Below are 23090 nucleotides of genomic sequence, written 5' to 3' on the forward strand. Positions count from 1 at the left end.
GAATTTAAACACTCACTGGGCATGGTGGCTCACGCCGGTTAAGTCCAGTACTTTGGGAGGCCGAGCTGGCCTGAATGCTTGAGCCCAGGAATTTAAACCAGCCTGGGCCACATAGTGAGACCCCCGTCTCAACAACAAAAAAAATGCAAACAATTAGCTGGGTGTAGTGGCACAAACCTATAATCCCAGCTACTCGGGAGGCTGAGGCAGGAGAATCGCTTGAACCCAGGGAGGCAGAGGCTGCAGTGAACTGAGATCAAGCCACTGCATTCCAGCCTTGGTGACAGAGTGAGACTCTGGCTCAATGAAATAAAATAACATAACATAAACACACTGAGATGCAAGAAGGAAATTTTTTATTGCATTGAGGACTCTTCCAGAAGCCTGGTGGACCCACGTCTCCCTCCAGCCCTGAAGGTAGTGCAAAGCCTCCACTGCGTCCCCCACTTCGAGGTGGGTCTCCCCTCCTGCAGGGTCCATGGAGGAGGGGTAGGGTGGGTGTGGGGGGCCCAGAGGGGAGGCCCTGGGGGCAGAGGGAGTTCACTCCTGTTTAAACTGGAGACCCGGGAGGGCCCAGCCGCACCTCTGGACAACACTCCAAGTCAGAGAATGGGGTGTGGCAGGGGCTCAGCTGTTAGCTCTGGGGTGTGGCTTCTTCCCCAAACCCCACCAAAGGCCCCCAGAGCCCAGGGAGAGACCATGGAGGGCAGGTGCAACCCCTGGCCTGCAGCACAGCTCTCAGAGCCCTCAGGCTCCCGGGGACAGAAACAAGTAACAAAGTGAGACCACGAGAGGAAAAGAATCCACAGTTGCTACAAAAAGCCCCACCCTCCCCAAGCACCCTGGTCAGCTGGGGACCGCCTCGGCCTTCACCCTTTTGGGGGGTCTGTTGGGGGCAGGGCTGGTGGGCCGCTCCCGTTTGGGGCTGGCGGGCTCTGAGCCGTTGTGCTGGGCGCAGGGCTCCTGCCTGGGGCCGGCAGGGATAGAGCCGTTGATCCGGGTGGGTGATTCCTCCTTGGGCTCCAGCTTGGGGGTAGGCGGGCGGGGCAGGGGCGGCAGCGCCCTCTCCAGCACGCGGGGGCCGTCCCAGGTGGGGATCTCCAGCCCCAGGTGCTTCATGAGCTGGGTCATGACCTCGTCGACGTAGCCGTGGATGCGGAGGTCAGCATGGCGGTCCTGCCGGGGGGGCAGGACGGGTCAGGCATGGGGGACAGAGGGTGCACGGCGGCCCTGGGCAGGGGTGGGCTCAGACACCTACGTGCTTGGTGGGCTGCAGGTTGACGATGACCAGGCGGCCCCCCCGGCGCTTGGTAGCCAGCGGCAGGTTCCCACTGGGTCGGATCTGCAGTGATGTTCCCAGCGTGATGGACAGGTCGGCGTTCCTGGGGCCAGGGAGTGTGGGCTTAGTCTGATCCCTTCCCCAGCCCCGCTCCTGCCAACATCTCGAGCCAGCCCTGGGGTCTGGCTCACACCTAGGTCATCTGTGCTCACTGGGGCGGTCAAGGCCGGCCCCACTCCCGAATCAGCCTTTGGGATCCCACCCCGCCCTCCTCTGCTGTCCACTGGCAGGGTCATTGATCTGGACAGCGGGCCCTTAGACACTTCTAGGGAGCACCACAGTGTGCTAAGAGCTTGGACGCCTAGGGTGGGACCCTGGCTCAGCCACCTCCCCGCTGGGCAGCACTGGATAGAGGAGACACCTGGCCGAAGCCTTGGTTTCCTTGTGCAGCACCCACCCAGAGCCATGAGGCGAGGAGTACGTGTGTGTATGCGCGCGCGCAGCCCCTGGCCTGGCCCACCTCCTCCAGGAAGCCTCCCCTGCCTCTGAGCCAGAGCCACTGCCCCATGCTGGAGCTGGCTGTGTTTCTGCCGTCGCCCTGGCCCACCCCACCATGGGCTCCCTGGGTGGGGGTCAGACCTGCTGGCCTCATCGGCAAGTGCCAGGTCCCGGTCGGGCAGGGAGTCCTCCCAGTCTAGGATGGTGTCCCTCAGCTCCCCCCTGCAATGAGGAAGCCAAGGAGAGTTCACAGGGGCCTCGCAGCCTCCCCTGGAGCCCAGGGCGTGGGTGGGGGTGGCTCACCTGCAGGCCCGCAGCCCCCTTGCCTTAGCCACGGTGCAGAGCCGGCCCGTGGCCTTCAGGCCCATGGTGCCCACGACTGTGTCCCGGACGTATTGCCTGTGTCGGGGAGGAAGGGGGAGGATGGGGCTGGGTCAGCCCCCGTGGGTGACTCTCGCACTGTTTCTAGGGCGACGTTCTCCCAGGAAGGTGGGGGGTGGACAGGTCACCAGAACTAGCACCCAGCAACACGAACGAGGAGCCTTCCATGAATAACGGGCCAGGATGCTGCTCGGTGCCCACAGCACAGAAAACAAAGCAGGAAACTGTCCCAGACAAAGCTCGAGAGACAGGACCCTGCATGGGATCCCAGACCAGGAGAAACAGGAACCACTGGAGCATGGGGACAACAGGCCGAGTCTGGATTCAGGATTAGAGAAGGCAATGTCCACTTTACTTTTCCTGACTTTAATCGTTATACTGGGACAGGCGCAGTGGCTCATGCCTTTCATCCCAGCACTTTGGGAGGCCGAGGCAGGTGGATCATGAGGTCAGAAGTTCAACACCAGCCTGGCCAATATGGTGCAATCCCATCTCTACTAAAAATACAAAAATTAGCCTGGTGTGGTGGCGGGCACCTGTAGTCCCAGTTACTCAGGAGGCTGAGGCAGAAGAATTGCTTGAACCGGGAGCTGGAGGTTGCAGTGAGCCGAGATTGCGCCACTGCACTCCAGCCTGGGTGACAGAGCAAGACTCTGTCTCCAAAACAAGGAGACACAGAGATAAGAAGGCCCCTGGAGCTATAGGTCCAGGACTACCAAGGGTGGCTGGCTGCCACCAGCAGCCAGGAAAAGGCAGGAAAAATCCTCCACTACAGGTTGCAGAGGAGCATGGCCCTGCAGACACCTGGATTTTGGACTTCTGGCCCCCAGAACTGTCGCAAATTTCTATTGCTCTAAGCTGCTTATCTGCGGCAGGTTGCTATGGCAGTGCCAGGACACGGATGTACCCCCCAAGAAGGGAGGCATGACCCCCAAATCCCTCTAGGAGGCAGACATGGCCCTCAGATCCCCCCAGGAAGAAGGCATGACCCTCAGATCACCCCAGGAGGGAGGCATGGCCCCCAGATCCCTCCAGGAAGGAGGCGTGACCCCCAGATCCCTCCAGGAGGAAGGCATGACCCCCAGATCCCTCCAGGAGGGCCATATCCCAGTCCCCCCACATCCTCAGGGTCTCTGGGACAACAGATTCGACCCCCAACCCCCTCTGGCAGAGCCCGCCCTGAGGGAGGGATGGCGGCTGCATGGCTCACACCGTGCACCCGCCTGGGGGAAGCCTGGCAGAGCCTCTGCCCCTGCACCCAGGTGACACTCACGTCTTACACTTGGCACATTCTTCCACGAACATGTTCCCATGAAGCTCTGCCAATTTGTCCCTGTGGGAGAAGGAAGAGGCTCGATGGTGCAAAGGGCTCCCTGGATGCCCAGGCTTTGGGGCTGGTGCTAAGCCCCTCTACTCCAGGAAGGCTTCCCGGACTCCTCTCCCACAACGTTGATCAAATCCTTTCTGGCTCTTCTAGCTCCTGGCTCCACCACTCATCTGCTATGTGTCTCTGGGCAAGTGGCCGAACCTCTCTGAGCCCAAGGAATCATTAACCCCTGCGGCTGAACCCACCTTAGATAACGGGAAGCCCTTTCCACTCAGAAGATGCCCATCCCCTCCGACAGCATATGGGAACCTCTTGGTGTCACCAGGTCAGAAGCACAGGAATTCAAATTCCCAGTTTATAATGGAAGAAACCGAGGCAATGCGTGGCCCTGAAGCATGAGGTCCAATCCCAGCTTCATTTTATTCATTTATTTTATTTTATTTTATTTTTTGAGACAGAGTCTCGCTCCGTCGCCCAGGCTGGAGTGCAGTGGTGCGATCTCAGCTCACTGTGAGCTCCGCCTCCCAGGTTCACGCCATTCTCCTGCCTCAGCCTCCCGAGTAGCTGGGACTACAGGCGCCCGCCACCATGCCCAGCTCATTTTTTGTATTTTTTTTTTAGTAGAGATGGGGTTTCACAATGTTGGCCAGGATGGTCTAAATCTCCTGACCTCATGATCCGCCTGCCTTGGCTTCCCCAAGTGCTGGGATGACAGGCGTGAGCCACCGCACCCAGTCCTCCTTTAGTTTTTTTTTCCGAGACAGAATTTTACTCTGTCGCCCTGGCTGGAGTGCAGTGGCGCGATCTTGGCTCACTACAACCTCCACCTCCCGGGTTCAAGCGAGTCTCCTGCCTCACCCTCCCGAGTAGCTGGGATTACAGGCATAAGCCACCACGTCTGGCTAATTTTTCTTTTTTTTTTCTTTCTTTTTCTTTTTTTTTTGAGACGGAGTCTCGCTCTGTTGCCCAGGCTGGAGTGCAGTGGCGTGATCTCGGCTCACTGCAACCTCCGCCTCCTGGGTTCAAGCGATTCTCCTGCCTCAGCCTCCTGAGTAGCTGGGACTACTGGCACCCGCCACCATGCCTGGCTAATTTTTCTTTTTGTTGAGATGGACTGGCTAATTTTTTGTATATTTAGTAGAAAGGGGGTTTCACCGTTTCAGCCAGGATGGTCTTTTTTTTTTTTTTTTTTGAGGCGGAGTCTCGCTCTGTCGCCCGGACTGGAGTGCAGTGGCCAGATCTCAGCTCACTGCAAGCTCCGCCTCCCGGATTTACGCCATTCTCCTGCCTCAGCCTCCCGAGTAGCTGGGACTACAGGCGCCCGCCACCTCGCCCAGCTAGTTTTTGTATTTTTAGTAGAGACGGGGTTTCACCGTGTTAGCCAGGATGGTCTCGATCTCCTGACCTCGTGATCCGCCCGTCTCGGCCTCCCAAAGTGCTGGGATTACAGGCTTGAGCCACCGCGCCCGGCCTTGCCAGGATGGTCTTGATCTCCTGACCTCATGATCTGCCCGCCTCAAGCCCGGGCGCGGTGGCTCACGCCTGTAATCCCAGCACTTTGGGAGGCCGAGACGGGCAGATCACGAGTTCGGGAGATCGAGACCATCCTGGCTTACATGGTGAAACCCCGTCTCTACTAAAAAATACAAAAAAACTAGCCGGGCACAGTGGCGGGCGCCTGTAGTCCCAGCTACTCAGGAGGCTGAGCCAGGAGAATGGCATAAACCCGGGAGGCGGAGCTTGCAGTGAGCTGAGATCCGGCCACTGTACTCCAGCCCGGGCAGCAGAGCGAGACTCCGTCTCAAAAAAAAAAAAAAAAAAAAAAAAAGATCTGCCCGCCTCGGCCTCCCAAAGTGCTGGGATTACAGGCATGAGCCACCGTGCCTGGCCTGGCCTAATTTTTCTATTTTTAGTACAGACAGGGTTTCACCATGTGGCCAGGATGGTCTTGATCTCCTGACCTTGTGATCCACCCACCTCGGCCTCCCAAAGTACTGGGATTACAGGCACAAGTCACCATACTCGGCCCTCCTTTGCTTTTTTTTCTGAGGCAGAGTCTTGCTCTGTCGCCCAAGCTGGAGTGCAGTGGCACCATCTCGGCTCACTGCAACCTCTGCCTCCCGGGTTCAAGCGATTCTCCTGACTCAGCCTCCTGAGTAGCTGAGATTACAGGCGTGAGCCACCACGCCCAGCTAATTTTTGCATTCTTGGTAGAGATGGGGTTTCACCGTGTTGGCCAGGCTGGTCTCGAACTCTTGACCTCATGATCCACCCTCCTTGGCCACCCAAAGCACTGGGATTACAGATGTGAGACACCGTGCCCAGCCTCTCCTTTGCTTTTATAAGCAGAGAAAAATCTCTTCCTCACCCCTTACCACTGGGTGCCCAGCTCCTTGTCTCAACAACTGACCTGGCTGTCACCGGCTGCTTCAGGGGTGAGACCCGGCAAAGAGGGGCAGGGGAGGGCCGCACCTCTATTAGGAAATCAGCCTGCCCCAGAGCACAGGTTCACTTCACTGTCAGACACGTTTAGTGTCAGATTAATAAAGATGGAAATTAAAAACACAACAGGCCGGGTGCGGTGGCTCACGCCTATAATCCCAGCACTTTGGGAGGCTGTGGCAGGTGGATCACCTGACGTCAGGAGTTCAAGACCAGCCTGACCAACATGAAGAAACCCCGTCTCTGGCCGGGCGCAGTGGCTCAAGCCTATAATCTCAGCACTTTGGGAGGCCGAGGTGGGCGGATCACGAGGTCAGGAGATCGAGACCATCCTGGCTAACACAGTGAAACCCAGTCTCTACTAAAAAATACAAAAAAAAACCTAGCCGGGCGAGGTGGCGGGCACCTGTAGTCCCAGCTACTTGGGAGGCTGAGGCAGGAAAATGGTGTGAACCTGGGAGGCGGAGCTTGCAGTCAGTGGAGATGGCGCCACTGCACTGCAGCCTGGGCGACAGAGCGAGACTCTGTCTCAAAAAAAAAAAACAAAAAAGAAACCCCATCTCTACTAAAAATACAAAATTAGCTGGGTGCGGTGGCACCTGCCTTGTAATCCCAGCTACTCAGGAGGCTGAGGCAGGAGAATTGCTTGAACCCAGGAGGCTGAGCCGAGATTACGCCATTGCACTTCAGCCTGGGCAACAAGAGCGAAACTCGGTCTCAAAAACAACAACAACAACAACAACAAACTGCAACTTCTAGACCCTGACAGCTCTGCTCCACTCGGCCCCATCCCAAGGGAAATTCTGCCTCTGGCCCCGGCGGGGACAGCTCTGAGCCATGGGGCTCAGAAATCTCCACACACTGGGCCAAGAAAGATCCAGAGAGCTCAGGGCTAGAATCTTACAGAACCAGGAAAGGGGACTTTCCCCCTAACAACGCAAACATGGTTTGTGGGGCCCCAGGTGCTTTCCTGGGGGGCGGGGCCCGGGTGTTACCTGGGGAAGCCTGAGCGCACATGGAGCCCGTCCACGTTCTGGCTGACCAGGAAGCGGAGGAGGCCCACGCGTTCCAGCTGCACCAGCGCCATGTGGGTCTGCGTGGGCCGTGCGTTCTCAAAGGTGGTGTCGAACTTGGGGGCCAGGCCTCGCTCCTCCATGGTCCAGACTCCGTGGGGACCCCTGAAGGTGGCAGGCCAGGAGAGATGGACAGGGAGAGGGGAACAGAAAAAGAGACAGAGGGAGCATCAGAGAGGCATAGAGAGAAAGTTGGAGAGACAGAAAATCAGGCGACAGAGAGAGACAGCGAGACAGACAGAGAGAATCAGAAAGACAGAAATAGAGGGTGAGTCGGAAGAACAGAGAGAGGGGGATAGAACAAGACACAGACAGAGAGATAAAGAGTTAAAGACAAAGAAAGCAAGTCAGAGACAGAATTGGAGAGAGAAAGAGAGAGGGAGAGGCAGAGAGAGAGATTAATTCACACCAAGGCAAAAATGACTTATTCTATTCAACCAACACTGCTGCCTCAATGAGCCCGGACGATGCCCACGGGGACCCAAGCCCTGCCCTCCAGAAGCCCTTGATCTTGGGGGAGATATGTGGACACAGACCCTCTGGCCCCAAGAGTCAAGCCTGGACCAGAGGAGGTACCCGGGCCTGGGGAAGCCCAGTGGAGGTGGTGGGGGCCCTGGGCTTCCCCAGGCCCAGCTTATCTCTTTTGGTCCAGGCTTGACTGGGCTTCCTGGAGGAGGCTGAGCAGTTTCTTGAAGGGTGAGAGGGAAGATCAGACAGAAGGGGTAAACAAAGGCCTGGTGCTGGGAAGAGCTGGGAAATGCAAGTGTTTTGGGGCTGCAGCAGGAGCAGGAGGGGCTGAAGTTGGAGAGGTGATTCAGGGCTGGGGCAGAAGGGCTTCAGCTTCCAGCACAAGGTATTCAAAATTCTACACTGCCTGGCAATGGGGAGCCACAGCAGGTTATGGAAGAGGAGGAGAAGAAATTCACACCTTGGAATTCTTTTTTTTTTTTTTTTTTTTGAGATGGAGTCTGGCTCTGTCACCCAGGCTGGAGTGCAATGGCACGATCTTGGCTAACTGCGACCTCCGCCTCCCGGGTTCAAGCGATTCTCCTGCCTCAGCCTCCCAAGTAGTTGGGATTACAGGTGCCCGCCACCACGCCTGGCTACACTTGCAAATGTGAAAGACTACATTTCCCAGCATTCCTTGCAGCCAGATGTGATCAGGCAACCGTGTTCTGGCCAGTGGGGTGAGTGGAATGCTGGTTGTGACAGGGACACATCTTTGTTTTGTTTTGTTTGTTTATTTGTAGACGGAGCCTCACTCTGTCGCCCAGGCTGGAGTGCAGTGGTGCGATCTCGGCTCATTGCCTCCACCTCCCAGGTTCAAGAGATTCTCCTGCCTCAGCCTCCCAAGTAGCTGGGACTACAGATGTGTGCCACCACACCTGGCTAATTTTTGTATTCTTAGTAGAGACGGGGATTCACCATATTGTCCAGACTGGTCTGGAACTCCTGACCTTATGATCCCCCATGCCCAGCCAAGGGACACATCTTATAGAGAGGGGGTGTTCCCCCTCCCCAGTACCCAGGACACATCCAGGAGAAAAGCAGATGGATGGGTTCTAATTCCCAGATGTGTGTGGCTCGCAGGGAAGCCCCTGGCAGCCTGGGGGGCCTCGCCTCGAATCCCCTGCACACTCACAGACCTGAAGTCGGGAATGCCAGAGGCAGTGCTGATGCCAGCACCCGTGTGGAACACCACGTTGGAAGACTGCCAGACCAGCCTCGCCAGCTCCCACACCTTCCGCTCCAGCTCCTCCGGGGGGTCGAAGATCTGTGGGGGAGAGAGCAGACGGAGGGGTCAAAACAGTTCCCCGAGTGGCAAGGCCACACACAAGCCACAGACTGAGCTGTCCCTGTCTTGCCTGAGGGAGGAAAACGGATTGGAAAAGGCAGCTTGTCCTCATGCCCCTCCTCTGCCTACAACCTTCCATGACTCCCACTTGCCTTGTCAAAGCCCTAGCCCTCCCCACGGCCCACCAGGCCCTGCAATACCTCCCCACGGCCCACCAGGCCCTGCACTACCTCCCCTGCCCCCTCCCTGCCCTCTTCTCCTCCCTCTCCCCGCCTCACTCTGCTCCAGCCACACAGATCTCCTCCCTGTTCCTCCATCACACCAGGCACAGTCCTGCTTAAGGCCACACCGTTTAATGCTCTTCCCCCAGATACCCACATGGCTCCCTCCCTCACCTCCTGTAACTTGTGGCTCAGATGTCATTTCAGTGACAGTGACGCTTCCCTTGGCCACCTGGTTTCCATGCAACCCCTAGTCAGTCTCTCTTACTAGAAAGAGGGGTTTTTAATCTGTCTTGCTCCTGGCTGTGGCCCTAGTACCTAGAAAGTGCCTGACCCACGGTAGGTACTCCATAAACGTTGGTAGAATAAAGTGACTAACAGGCCGGGCGTGGTGGCTCACGCCTGTAATCCCAGCACTTTGGGAGGCCAAGGTGGGTGGATCACTTGAGGTCAAGAGTTCGAGACCAGACTGGCCAACATGGTGAAACCTCGCCTCTACTAAAAACACACAAATTAGCTGGGCGTGGTGGCAGGCGCCTGTAATCTCATCTAATCTACCGAGGAGGCTGAGGCAGGAGAATCACTTGAACCTGGGAGGCGGAGGTTGCAGTGAGCCGAGATCCTGCCACTGCACTCTAGCCTGGGCGACACAGAAACTCCATCTCAATAATAATAATAAATAATAATAATAAAGTGACTAATAGTAGCATGAAGAGTGGGGCTTCTGGACGGGGGCACACCATCGGCGCTCATTAAATGCATGATACAGAATGCATGGGCCGGCCTTTATGGAATGGGGCCATCTTCCCCTCTTTTGCAGAAAGGATGGAGATGGAGACCCAGAAGGCAGACGACTTCCCCAAAGTACCACAGTGCGCGGAGGGGGCAGCCGATCCCTCCACTTCCCCTCCGAGTGGCTGGAGGGATCTTTCTGGCACATTCTGTCCAGGCCCCTCACCAGGGCAAAACCCTTCCCCATTACCCTCAGGATAAAGTACCAACTCCTCAGCCTGGCATTTGAGCCCCGTCCTGGCCCGACTCTGGAAACCTCCCAGGCCTAATCGTTCTCCAAATGTGTTTATTCCCACCTCCCTGCCTTTGCGCCTGTCGTCCCCTCCTCCTGGAACTACATCCATTCTCTCCCCCATCAGCCCCGACAGGGTGGCCACAGAGTTGGGCGTGTTCGCGTCTCCGGGCGCGCAGGGGCGTCACTTCCCGCCCCTTCCTCACTGGGAAGTCCCTCCCATGGTCTAGCCTCAGTGCCTCCTGATATTCCCACAATGCCCCGGGGCGCGAAGCTCGGGACCCTCGGACGCGCTCACCTCGGGGAGGCCGCACTTGCCCTTGTCCGCGTACGGCGACAGCCCCGCCGCATAATTCACCGACATCCTCGCCTGCCGCACGGGAACAATAAAGTTTCCCTTGTTGAGGCCGCTTCCGCCGGAAGCGGGGCGGGGCGGGGAAGAAGGAGGAACCACGTTCCCGTCCTGCGCGCCCGGCCTCCCACGGCAAGGCGCATGCGCCTCGTGCTGATGCCGCAGACGCCATATTAACTGCTGTCGGAAGGAAGACTGCCTCTTTGCATGCAGGCGTCCGCAAAGGCTTGGGAAGAGGCTGCCCTGTGACCCGGGCGGGAAATTGGGGCGGCCACCTACGTGACAGTTCTTCAGTCACCTCTAAAATGAGGGACACAGGCTATCGGTGCCCCCACAACCCCTTTTACGGATTAGTAAATTCCGTAAGGACAGAGCCGGACAGCAGGGACCCCAGTCCAAGGATTTTGAATAGCACTCAGAGTTATCAGAGTATCTTTTTTTGTTGTTTTTTTTTGTTTTGTTTTGTTTTGTGAGGCGGAGCTTCGCTCTGTGGCCCAGGCTGGAGTGCAGTGGAGCGATTTCGGTTCACTGCAACCTCCGCCTCTCGGGTTCAAGCGATTCTCCTGCCTCAGCCTCCCTAGTAGCTGGGATTACAGGCGCCCGCCACCACGCCCAGCAAATTTTTGTATTTTTTAGTAGAGACGGAGTTTCACCATGTTAGTCAGGCTGGTCCCGAACTCCTGACCTCAGGTGATCCGCCGGCCTCGGCCTCCTAAAGTGCTGGGATTACAGGCCTGAGCCACTGCGCCTGGCCAGGTTATTTGAGTATCATCCAACTGGAGGTTCTGCGTTCTGCAGGACAGGTCCTGCTCAAAGTCAATGGGGCTGGTGGCCTGGAGGACTCATTTAAGAATCGTGTGTCGAGTACCTACTTTGAACAAAGGTGGTACCATCTATGCCCTGGTGGCTGGGGGTGGACACAAACATGTGACCAGGTAATGGTGACATGGTGTGGTTGGGGTGCAATGGGTGACAAAGAGAGCACAGGGCAATGAGGGGGCTCACAGGAGGCACCTGACCCAGGCTGGGGGCATCCAGGAGGGCTTCCTGGAGGAGGAGATGTTGTAGCAAAGATCTAAAGAGTGCATGAGCCAGGTAGAGCCAGTTGGGGGTGACATGAAGTACAGAAAGAATGTTCCTGGTCAGGGGAACAGCAAGTGCAAAGGCTGAGAAGAGAGGAAGAGCATGGCTCCTTCCAGAAACTGAAATCAGTCCAGTGATGACAGGGAAGATCGTGGGTGTCTTCCCGCCAGAGCCAGTTGGCCAACAGGCAGTCCGCTGCCAGCCTGTCTCCTCCCTCGGCTCATCCCCGGCCCCCTGGGGCGGCCGCCCGCTCAGAGCCGATCAGGTGTCAGAGTGGAGCAGCTGGAGCTGCTCGTGGCCCAGCTGGGAGTGGGTAACCGGAGCCGGCAGTGGGCACTTTGGCCGGGAGCTCGGGGCACTGGAGCTGCAGGAGGTAGGGGAGGAAGGAGGTGGGAGAGGCCCAGGATGGAGGATCCCCTTAGGGTCCCAAGCCCCTGAGCCCTTGTGTGTGGGAGAAAGAAGCTGTGCTGGGTCCCAGCCAGGCTTCAGAGCTACCTGGGTACCCTGACACACACATGCACTCCTTCACCCACGCACTTCGCACTTGCCGGCCTGTGCCCTGCCTAGCTTCCTCCAAGGCGGGTGCTCAACATCCCACCCGGCCATGAGGCCCTTCTTATTTACCATCACCTCTTCCAGCAAGCAGCTCCCTAAATTTAGCAGGCATTTTTCCCTCCCCGAAGCCCACGGATTGTCTTCTCCCAAGCAGCCTGTGAACTCCTCTGTTGGGTGTCTTATTACCCCCTGCTTTGGGTGTGATTGAATCCTCCAGTCAAAGGTAGAAGAAGAAAGGGTAGGTAGTGAGTGAATGGGTACTGGTGGAGGGGTAAATGAATGGATGAGTGGGTGGATGGATGGGGGGCGAATAGATGGATTGGCGGTTCGGTAGAGGGATGAATGGGTAGATGGATGATGGATGGATGGATGGATGGATGGTTGGATGGATGGATCGATCCATGGATCCATGGATGGATGGGTGGATGAATGGATGGACTGGTGGGTGGGTGGGTGGGTGGATGGATGGATAAGTGGATGGATGAGTGGATGGGTAGGTGGGTGGATGGGTGGGTGATTGGGTGGGCAGATGGATGGATGGATGAATGGATGGATGCGCGGATGGATGGATGGGTGGTTGGGTGGATGGATGAAGGGATGGATAAGTGGATGGATGGGCAGATGAGTGGATGGATGAATGGTGGGAGTTGGTAGGTGTTTGGGCGGGTGGATGGATGTGTGGGTGAAACCCGATTAAAGGGTGATGAAGAACCATGAGAACACGAATTGGGTGGGTGAGTTTGTGGGTGGTGGCCAGTGAGTGAGTGTACAGTGCTTAGGTGGGAGAATGGATGCCCAGGTGAGTGCATAGGTGGTAACTGGGTAGAAGGGTGGCTTGGAGAATTCGCAAGTAGGTAGGTGGACAGATAGAGGCCATCCCAACCCCTACTCCCTGGTAAGAGGCAAATACAGATTCTCCATCACAAAGATCCCTTTCAGACATAGGGCCTCATAGTCACACCCCTCAAAAAACACACCCCCTCGAGATAATCCTGCCTGACCTCCGTGCCTGCACATGCGGAACATAGAACGGGCGCAGGTGGACAGACGGGCACGCATGCACGTGCCCCACGCTCACTTCACACACATGCATGCAGCCATCGCCCCAGACCTCCACCCACTATGGATGAATTGCTGTCACATGGAGGTTCCCTCTGATTATCTAGCAAACATGCCTCTATGCTGAGAGCCCTCAGCCCTGGCTTCAGTCTCCAGGGAGCCCCCAACTGCTGCAAAAGACAGAATCAGCCCAGACCCTTCCAGCCCATGGAGCCAGGGGTGAGGCAGAGGAAGAGACCCAGCCAGGGTAGGCGGGAACCCAATTTGGGGAGTTAGATCTCTGCTTGGGAACGAGAGGCAAAGCTGATCAGAGCAAGGGATTTGGGTAACTGGGTTTTGAAGGGTGAGTAGGAGTTCTGAGAAGAAAAAGGAAACCATTCTAGGCAGAAATAACTGCACAGAGAGAAAAGTTAGACCAGAGAAGGCTTGATCTGTTTGGACAACAGGAAATACCGGTGAGATGCATTTATGGAGCCCCTCATGTTTGGCCAGGCTCTATGTAGGGACCATACTGAAAACTGACCATGAGTTGCTCAAGAAAGGATTGTTTCTCTCGTTTTATAGATGAGGGAAATAAAAACAGAGAGGGCAAGTAACCTGCCAAAGGACACACAGCAGGTAGGAGATACAGCAGGTCTGTCTTGCTCTAGGGGCAGGACTGGTCAGGGAGGAGGAAGTGGCCCTTTTGAGAAGGGAGAGGCGAGGGACCCTGCCGCCCACCAGGACTGGTGTCCCTCACCTTACCCCCACCCTTGACCTTCCTCAGGTGGCCTGGGAAGAGGAGAAACGCAGGGCACCGACCATGAAGACTCTCAGGGCGCGATTTAAGAAGACAGAGGTGAGTGTGAGGCCCTAGATGCCGGATACACGCCCCGCCCCCAACTTCAGGCTTCTGTCTCCTGGGGCTTGGCTGAAGACCCTCCCTTTCATTCCAGTACCCACCTCTTCTCCTTTCCTCTCTGCTGCCCCCTAGCGTCCTGACCTCCCCACTGCTCCCCGTACAACCTTTGCAGCCCAGGCCTTTGCCCGGGCCCTAGTCTGCTCCCCATGGAATACCTTCTCCCTGCATTGCCACCTATCAGACCCTCCTCATCACAGTTTGGCCCCAGTACCACCTCCCCATCCAATCTCCGCTCTCCCCGGCCACAGTGACCCCTTGCTTTCCCAAGGACCCACTTTCCCTTGGACCTTGGTCTTTTGCTTTGGAGTGTGTGTACTCAGCACATGTTTAGATAGCAGGCGCTGTTCCAGGCACCGGGGAATCAGCCAGGGAATAGGGCAGGCAAAAATCCTTGCCCTCGTGGAGCCGACCGCTGAGTACGGGAGATGAACATGAAACAAGATAAATAAGTGACAATGTGTATTTTGTGTCGCGAAGACAGACAAAACAGGAAAAGGGAATTGAAGCATCTAGGGCAGGGGAGGTGGCTGCAGTTTTTAAGACGGTGGCCAGGGAAGGCTTCCCAGAGAAGGTGATATTGGAGCAAAGACTGGAAAGGGAAGGGGAGAGCTGGGCATGGTGACTCATGACTGTAATCCCAGCACTTTGAGAACCCGAGGCAGGCAGATCACTTGAGGTCAGGAGTTCAAGACCAGCCTGGCCAACATGGTGAAACTTTGTTTCTACTAAAAATACAAATATTAGCTGGGTGTGGTGGCGGGCACCTGTAATCCCAGCTACTCTGAGCCCAGGGTGAGGCAGGAGAATTGCTTGAGCCCGGGAGGTGGATGTTGCAGTGAGCCGAGATTGTGCCATTGCACTGCAGCCTGGGCAACAGAGTGAGACTCCATCTCAAAAATAAAAAAAAAAAAAGAAGGGGAAGGAGAGTAGGGGAGGGGTTTGCAGGAATCGCATTCCAAGCGGCTGGAACAGCCAGTTGAAAGGCCATGAGGTAGATCCAGCTATCTTCTCTTTCATCCGTGTCTTCAGCTATGAACTCCTGGAAAGACATGCTTCTTCCTCCGTCATCCCCACTCCCACTCAGCCCCCCAAGTCCCTGTGGTGGACAGTTCAGGGCACAGATGGAGAGGATGACAGGGAGGGCTCACCTCCAGGGACAGGCAGTCAGCCTTCCTGAGCACCTCTTGGTGCCTGGCCTAGGTGGGCAAACTTGACTTGGAGCCTTTAATTTTCCCATCATGGAATACAACCTCCCCAACCGGTGCGACCTGGAGAAATCAGGGAGTCTGCCTGGAGGAGGCAGCGCCGGAGCAGAACCTGGAAGAATAGGGAGGATTTAGAGAAGTGAAGGCAGGCATGTGAGGAGCGGGGCATGGACCCGTGTCGGGACAGATTCGGAGGCTGGACCAGGTCTGCTTGATTCACGGGCATGACAGGCAGATTCTCTTGGCAGGAGCAGAGAGTGTGAGTGAGTGGGAGCTCAGGATCTTTGAAAGCCATTTTTGCAAAGTCAAAAAGAGGCCTGTGGAACAAACCTGGATTTCATTTTTTATTTTATTTTATTTTTGAGACGGAGTTTCCCTCTTGTCGCCCAGGCTGGAGTGCAGTGGCTCAATCTCGGCTCACTGCAAACTCCACCTCCCAGGTTCAAGTGATTCTCTTGCCTCAGCCTCCTGAGTAGCTGGGATTGCAGGCATACACCACCATGCCCGGCTAATTTTGTATTTTTAGTAGAGGCAGGATTTCACCATGTTGGCCAGGCCGGTCTTGAACTCCTGACCTCAGGTCATCCACCTGCTTTAGTCTCCCAAAGTGCTGGGGATTACAGGCATAAGCCACCACGCCTGGTTCAGTTTTTTTGTTTTGTTTTGTTTTGTTTTGTTTTTTGAGACAGAGTCTCTTTCTGTCACGCAGGCTGGAGTGCAATGGTGCTATCTCAGCCGACTGCAGCCTCCAACTCCTGGGCTCAAACGATCCTCCTGCCTCAGCCTCCCAAAGTGCAGAGACTACAGGCGTGCACCACCACACTGGGCTAATTTTTATTTTTTGTAGAGATGTGTTGTCCAAGCTAGTCTTAAACTCCTGGCCTCAAGCAATCCTCCTACCTCCTACCCAAAGTGGTGGGATTACAGGTGTGAGCCACTGCACCCAGCCAAGCCTGGGGTAAAATCAGGTGGCTCTGAGATCAGATTCTTCCTCTGTCCCTGGTGTCCTGGGTAACTCTGGGCATGTCATGACCCCTCTGTGGCTTCCTTCAGTTGTTTGGGTTCATTTTATTTATTTTTGAGACTGAGTCACACTGTTGCTGAGGTTGGAGTGCAGTGCCATGATCTCTGCTCACTGCAACCTCCGCCTCCTGGGTTCAAGCAATTCTCCTGCCTCAGCCTCCCAAATAGCTGAGACTACAGGGGTCTGCCACCATGGCTGGCTAATTTTTTTGTATTTTTAGTAGAGACAGGGTTTCACTATGTTGGTCAGGCTGGTCTCAAACTCCCGACCTCGGGTGATCCGCCCACCTCGGCCTCCCAAAGGGTTGCCATTACAGGCATGAGCCATTACAGACATGCCTGGCCCTAAGTTTTTTTTTTTTTTTTTTTTAATAGATGGGGTCTCACTGTGTTGTCCAGGCTGGTCTCAAAATCCTGGGCTCAAGAGATCCTCCTGCCTGAGCCTCTCAAGTAGCTGGGACTACAGAAGTGCAATACTGCGCCCGGCTTATTTATTTTATTTTCATTTTTGTTCATTTTTGAGCACGATAGAGAACATAAGATGTGCTTTGCAGGTGTCAGCTCATTTAATCCTCACCACCATGTAATGAGGCAGGAGCTTTTATTATCTTCATTTTATAGATGAGGGAGGGAAGCCCAGAGAGGTTAAGATACCTGCTCAAGGTCACACAGCTAGGAAGTGAGACACAAGCCTTCCCCTAGGGCTGCATTACTATGAACATGATTGGCCTGGAGGTGGGAGGGGGGTGCATTGATTGAAAAGAGAACAGGTGGAGACAGACAGCGGGAGAGAAAGAGGTGAAAAACGGCTCATTAACTGCTTACAAAACGTGGCATTGGGTGAGTTTCATTCACTGTGGAGTGATCCTAAAATTTTTCTTCCCATTTGGAATCAATTTCTCAATTATAGTTGCCCCTTAAACAATTACAGCCCCTCCCCGCCCCCCCGCACAGTCAAAAATCCATGTAGAGGCCGGGCGCGGGGGCTCATGCCTGTAATCCCAGCACTTTGGGAGGCCCAGGCGGATGGATCACCTGAGGTCAGGAGTTTGAGACCAGCCTGGCCGACATGGTGAAACCCCATCTCTACTAAAAATGCAAACATTAGCTGGGCATAGTGGCGCGTGCCTGTAATCCCAGCTACTCGGGAGGCTGAGGCAGGAGAATCGCTTGAACCTGGGAAGCAAAGGTTGCAATGAGCCGAGATGGCGCCACTGTACTCCAGCCTGGGCGACAGAGTGAGACTCCATCTCAGAAAAGAAAAAAAAAGAAAAAATCCACATATATGGCTGGGCACAGTGGCTCACCCCTGTAATCCCAGCACTTTGGGAGGTGGAGGCAGGAGGATCACTTGAGCCCAGGAGTTTGAGACCCACCTGGGAAATTCAGTAAGACCCAGTCTGTAAAGTGAAAAATAAAAATATTAGCCAGGTGTGTTGGCGTGCCCTGTGGTCCCGGCGACTCAGGAGGCTGAGGTGGGAAGATTGCTTGAGCCCAGGAGTTCAAGGCTGCAGTGAGCTGTGATCACACCACTGTACTCCAACCTGGGCGACAGAGTTCAGCCCTGTCTCTTAAAACAAAACAAAAAACAAAAAAGGTCTAAAAAAATCTGTGCCGGGCGTGGTGGTTCACGCCTGTAATCCCAGTACTTTGGGAGGCCGAGGCGCACGGATCACAAAATCAGGAGATCACGGCCATTCTGGTTAACGCAGTGAAACCCCGACTCCACTAAAAATACAAAAATCAGCTGGGTGTGGTGGCAGGCGCCTGTAATCCCAGCTACTAGAGAAGCTGAGGCAGGAGAATGGCGTGAACCTGGGAGGTGGAGCTTGCAGTGAGCCAAGATGGCCCCACCGCACTCCAGCCTGGGCAACAGAGCGAGACTCCATCCAAAAAAAAAAAAAGTCTGGCTCTGCATGGTGGCTCACACCTGTAGTCCCAGCACTTTGAGAGGCAGAGGCAGGCAGATCATCTGAGGTCAGGAGTTCGAGACCAGCCTGGCCAACATGGTGAAACCCCCTCTCTACTAAAAATGCAAAAATTAGTCGGGCGTAGTGGTGGGCACCTGTAATCCCAGCTACTCAGGAGGCTGAGGCAGGAGAATCGCTTGAATCCAGGAGGCAGAGGTTGCTGTGAGCCGAGATCGTGCCACTGCATGATTGCCCAGCCTGGGCGACAGAGCGTGACTCCATCTCAAAACACAAACAAAAAGTCCACATGTAAGTGGACCTGGGCGTTCAAACCCATATTGTTCAGGGGTCAACCCCTGAACACTTTTTTTCCCCAAGCATTCCCCAGAAGTAGTAGCCACTGGTAAACCAAGTCATATGAGTGCTTCATTTCCAAAGCACAGTTATATTTAATATTTAAATCAAATCTTTCAAGAAGCGTGGGCGGTTAAAAAAGAGATGCCTCATTCGGGACGTGGGTGTGTTTTGATATGTTTGCAATGGGAGGGGTCGGGACAAAGTCAAAATTGGACAGGGACAGGATAGATGTTAAAACCTCAGATGGGTGTGAGGGCCTCTAAGGGTGTCTGGAGCTGGAGGGGCCTGAGGTCGGCCCATAGCCTGCTGGAGCTGTTGCAGCAGATGGGAGGCCTGGCTGTTGGTGGGGAGCTGCATGGCCTCCATCCTCCCCTCCCGGAGCACCTTGCCATCCGTCCCTCCATCTGCCCTTCTCCGGTTTCGCAGCAGGCAGCCAGAGTCAAGTTCAGCTTTTGTTCAGCAGCCCCGAGGGAAGAAAGCAAACACCCGTGACTGCAGGGGCCTGGCCTCCTCCTGTCCCTGGGACCTTGTGTTCCGTGTCTTCTAGCCACTGCTACCCCTCTCCTCCTCTCCTTATCCCTGCCTGGTGGCCTCTCTGCGTGCCTTTCCTGGTCTCTAACACCGGCTTTTTCTTATTTATGTATTTACTTTAATTTAATTTGTTTTATTTTTATTTATTATTATTATTATTTTTTTGAGACGGAGTCTCGCTCTGTCGCCTAGGCTGGAGTGCAATGGCACAATCTTGTCTCACTGCAAGCTCCACCTCCCGGGTTCAAGAGATTCATCTCTCTCAGCCTCTTGAGTAGCTAGGATTACAGGCGCGCCACCACACCTGGCTAATTTTTGTAGTTTTAGTAGAGACGGGGTTTCACCATGTTGGCCAGGGTGGTCTCGAATTCCTGACCTCATGTGATCTGTCTACCTCGGCCTCCCAAAGTACTGGGATTACAGGCGTGAGCCACTGCCCCCAGCCTATTTATTTATTTATTTATTTATTTATTTATTTATTAGACAGAGTCTTGCTCTATTGCCCAGGCTGGAGTGCAATGGCATGATCTCGGCTCACTGCAACCTCTGCCTCCCGGGTTCAAGGGATTCTCCTGCCTCAGCCTCCCAAGAAGCTGAGATTACAGGCGCCCACCACCATGTCCGGCTAATTTTTTTGTTGTTGTTTTTGTATTTTTAGTAGAGATGGGGCTTCACCATGTTGGCCGGGCTGGCCTCAAACTTCAGACCTCCAGTGATCCACCCGCCTCGGCCTCCCAAAGTGCTGGGATTACAGGCGAGAACCACTGTGCCTGTCCAACACCGTCTCTTTCTTCGGGGTCCCAACAGTTGGCATTGCTTACTCTGATGCCCCTTAGGCTGTCCGTGGGCCTCAGTATTTCCATCCATAAAATGGGAGTTACCTGGAGCTGTCCATCTGGGACCTCACTGACCTCCTGCCTTTATTTTAGGTTTCAGAAAATCTCCCAAGTGGCAAGATTGGGGTTTCTTTTTTTTTTTTTTTTTGAGACGGAGTCTGGCTCGGTCGCCCAGGCTGGAGTGCAGTGGCCGGATCTCAGGTCACTGCAAGCTCCGCCTCCCAGGTTCACGCCATTCTCCTGCCTCCGCCTCCCAAGTAGCTGGGACTACAGGCGCCCGCCTCGTCGCCCGGCTAGTTTTTTGTATTCGTTAGTAGAGACGGGGTTTCACCATATTAGCCAGGATGGTCTCGATCTCCTGACCTTGTGATCCGCCCGTCTCGGCCTCCCAAAGTGCTGGGATTACAGGCTTGAGCCACCGCGCCCGGCCAAGATTGGGGTTTCTAGAGATTCACAGATGCCATACATCAATGCTTCGTGGAAAGTCCTCTCTCTCTTTCTGCCTTTTTTCTTTTCATGTTTTTATTTTTTACTTAAGTATGCTTTTTTTTTTTTTCAGAGATGAGGTCTCGCCACATTGCCCAAGCTGGTCTTGAACTCATGGCCTCGAGCGATCCTCCTGCCTTAGCCTCCCAAAGTGCTGGGATTACAGGCATGAGCCACCATGCCTGGCCAGGCCTCGTATTTTCATTTTTTCACTGAGGCCTACAAAACCTATAGTCGGTCCTGCATGGAATACAGCAGTGACTAAGATAGACAATAATCGCTGTCCCTAAGGAGGTGACATTCTAAGGAAGAGATCAGGAGGAGACAAGCTGGGCGCAGTGGCTCACTCCTGTAATCCCAGCACTTTAGGAGGTCAAGGTGGGAGGATCACCTGATCCCAGGAGTTCGAGACCAGCCTAGGCAACATAGCAAGACCTCGTCTCTTCAAAAAAATTCAAAAATTAGTTGGGTATGGTAGTGTGTGCCTCTAGTCTCCAGTTACTCAGGAGGCTGAGGTGGGAGGACCACTTGAGCCCAGGAGGTCAAGGCTACGGTGAACTGTGATCGCACCACTGCACTCCAGCCTGGGTGACAGAGCGAGACCTTGTGCCAAAATAAATAAATAAATAAATAAATAAATAAATAAATAAATAAATAAAATAAGAGTAAACACAATATTTTTTAAAAGATATGTAGGTGGTGATAAAAGGCCCGGCGTGGTGGCTCCCACCTGTAATACCAGCACTTTGGGAGGCTGAGGTGGGTGGATCACTTAAAGTCAGGAGTTTGAGACCAGCCTGGCCAACATAGCAAAACCCTGTATCTACTAAAAATACAAAAGTTAGTGGGGCATGGTGGCGGGCACCTGTAATCCCAGCTACTTGGGAGTCTGAGGCAGGAGAATCGCTTGAATCTGGGAGGCAGGGGTTGCAGTGAGCTGAGATCCCTCCACTGCACTCCAGCCTGGGCGATACAGTGAGACTCCCTCAGAAAAAAAAAAAAAAAAAAATATATATAGCAATAAAGGAAAAATACAGCCTAAGAAAGGGCTGTCAGAGAAGGGCTCTTGGAAAAGGCATCTCCAGGTGTGGACAGCAGTAAATTAAGCAGCCATGTGCGTCGTGGGGCAGGTGCTCCAGGCAGAAGGAGCTGCAGACACCAAGGCTCAGAGGTAGGACCCAGCTGTTTGAAGGACAGGAAGGAGGCTGCTATGGCAACATGGGTTGCACCAAGGGAAATGTAAAGGAAGATGATGGCAGGCGCGGTGGCACATGCCTGTAATCCCATCAGTTTGGGAGGCTGAGGCGGACGGATCACCTGAGGTCAGGAGTTCAAGACCAGCCTGGTCAACATGGTGAAACCCCATCTCTACTAAAAATACAAAAATTAGCCAGGCATGGTGGCGGGTGCGTGTAATCCCAGCTACTCAGGAGGCTGAGGCACGAGAATCGCTTGAAGCCGGGAGGTGGAGTTTGCAGTGAGCCGAGATCGCGCCACTGCACCCCAGCCTAGCGACAGAGTGAGACTCCGTCAAAAAAGAAAGGAAGAGAGGGAGGGAGGGGAAATTCCATGAGGTCAGGGACTGGCAAAGAGGGGCTGCTCAGAGAAGGGTTGGCAAATTTTTTCTTAAAAGGCCAGAGGGGGCCGGGCGCGGTGGCTCAAGCCTGTAATCCCAGCACTTTGGGAGGCCGAGACGGGCGGATCACGAGGTCAGGAGATCGAGACCATCCTGGCTAACACGGTGAAACCCCGTCTCTACTAAAAATACAAAAACTAGCCGGGCGAGGTGGCGGGCGCCTGTAGTCCCAGCTACTCAGGAGGCTGAGGCAGGAGAATGGCGTAAACCCGGGAGGCGGAGCTTGCAGTGAGCTGAGATCTGGCCACTGCACTCCAGTCCGGGCGACAGAGCGAGACTCCGCCTCAAAAAAAAAAAAAAAAAAAAAAAAAAAAAGGCCAGAGGGTAACTATTTTTGGTTCGTGGTGTAGATCAGCCTTAGCTCTGCCATTGCAGCCTGAGAATAGCCTTTGATTATCTACACTTTTTTTTCATACCCTGCGTGTGGTATCCAACCATCTATAAATGAATGGGCAGGGCTTGGCCCCAATACAACTTTATTTACGGACATTGAAATGTGAGTTTTTTTGTTTTGTTTTGTTTTGAGATGGTGTCTGGTTCTGTTGCCCAGGCTAGAGTGCTCTCAGGTTACTGCAACCTCAGCCTCCCATGTTCAAGCGATTCTTCTGCCTCAGCCTCACGAGTAGCTGGGATTACAGGCGTGCATCACCATGCCTAGCTAATTTTTGTATTGTTAGTAGAGACGGGGTTTCACCATGTTGACCAGGCTGGTGTCAAACTCCTGACCTCAGGCCATCAGCCCACCTTGCCCTCCCAAAGTGTTGGGATTGTAGGCGTGAGCCACTGCGCCTAGCCAGAAATGTGAATTTCATATCATTTTTCACGTGTCAGGAAGGATGATTCTTATTTTGATTTCCCCCGCCCCCCCCCCCCCCCAACGACTCACACGTGTAAATACCATTCTCTGCGGAAACAGGCAGTGGGCAGGATCTGGGCTGCTGTGAGCAGTTTGCATTTTAAGCTGAGTGAGGTCTCTGGAGGCTTTTGTGCAGGAGAGAGAGATGAGGTCTGATGCAGGGTTTAGGAAGCTGCCTCTGGTTGCTGGGGGAGACGGGACAAGGCGACAAGGTCAGAGGCTGGAGACCAGGAAGGATGCATCCCAGAGGCAGAACCTGC

The 23090-nt window shown here is 54.6% G+C and overlaps 2 protein-coding genes across 8 annotated transcripts in view; one reads left to right on the forward strand and one right to left on the reverse strand.

The window, feature by feature from the left end:
• Positions 1-339: 339 nt before the first annotated feature.
• On the reverse strand, positions 340-10463 carry SIRT6 (sirtuin 6). Of its 4 annotated transcripts, none has more exons than XM_010367260.2 (8): positions 10339-10463; positions 8647-8774; positions 6923-7105; positions 3432-3491; positions 2081-2176; positions 1919-1999; positions 1259-1382; positions 340-1176 (listed from the first exon to the last, which is right to left on the reverse strand). In XM_010367260.2, exons 1-8 carry the CDS (start codon positions 10402-10404, stop codon positions 847-849), a joined length of 1068 nt encoding a protein of 355 aa, XP_010365562.1. In that variant the 5' UTR covers positions 10405-10463; the 3' UTR covers positions 340-846. The 4 variants fall into 4 exon arrangements, with proteins under 4 accessions (XP_010365562.1, XP_030792704.1, XP_030792705.1 ...); XM_030936844.1 differs by lacking the exon at positions 10339-10463 and adding an exon at positions 10105-10198; XM_030936845.1 differs by lacking the exon at positions 10339-10463 and adding an exon at positions 9191-9334.
• A 581-nt stretch (positions 10464-11044) lies between these two features.
• ANKRD24 (ankyrin repeat domain 24) overlaps positions 11045-23090 on the forward strand; it is a 44575-nt gene continuing 32529 nt past the window's right edge. For 2 of the 4 annotated variants that reach the window (XM_030937073.1, XM_030937074.1), the window contains exons 1-3: positions 11045-11327; positions 13654-13707; positions 13856-13927. In XM_030937073.1, the coding sequence (XP_030792933.1) occupies positions 13654-13707; positions 13856-13927 (126 nt within the window). In that variant the 5' untranslated portion in view covers positions 11045-11327. Of the gene's footprint in view, positions 11328-11769; positions 11849-13653; positions 13708-13855; positions 13928-23090 lie in introns of those variants that run through there. The other 2 variants (XM_030937075.1, XM_030937076.1) reach the window with 2 other exon arrangements.

This window comes from Rhinopithecus roxellana, chromosome 8 (genome assembly GCF_007565055.1).
Source record: "Rhinopithecus roxellana isolate Shanxi Qingling chromosome 8, ASM756505v1, whole genome shotgun sequence".
Lineage (NCBI taxonomy): Eukaryota > Metazoa > Chordata > Mammalia > Primates > Cercopithecidae > Rhinopithecus > Rhinopithecus roxellana.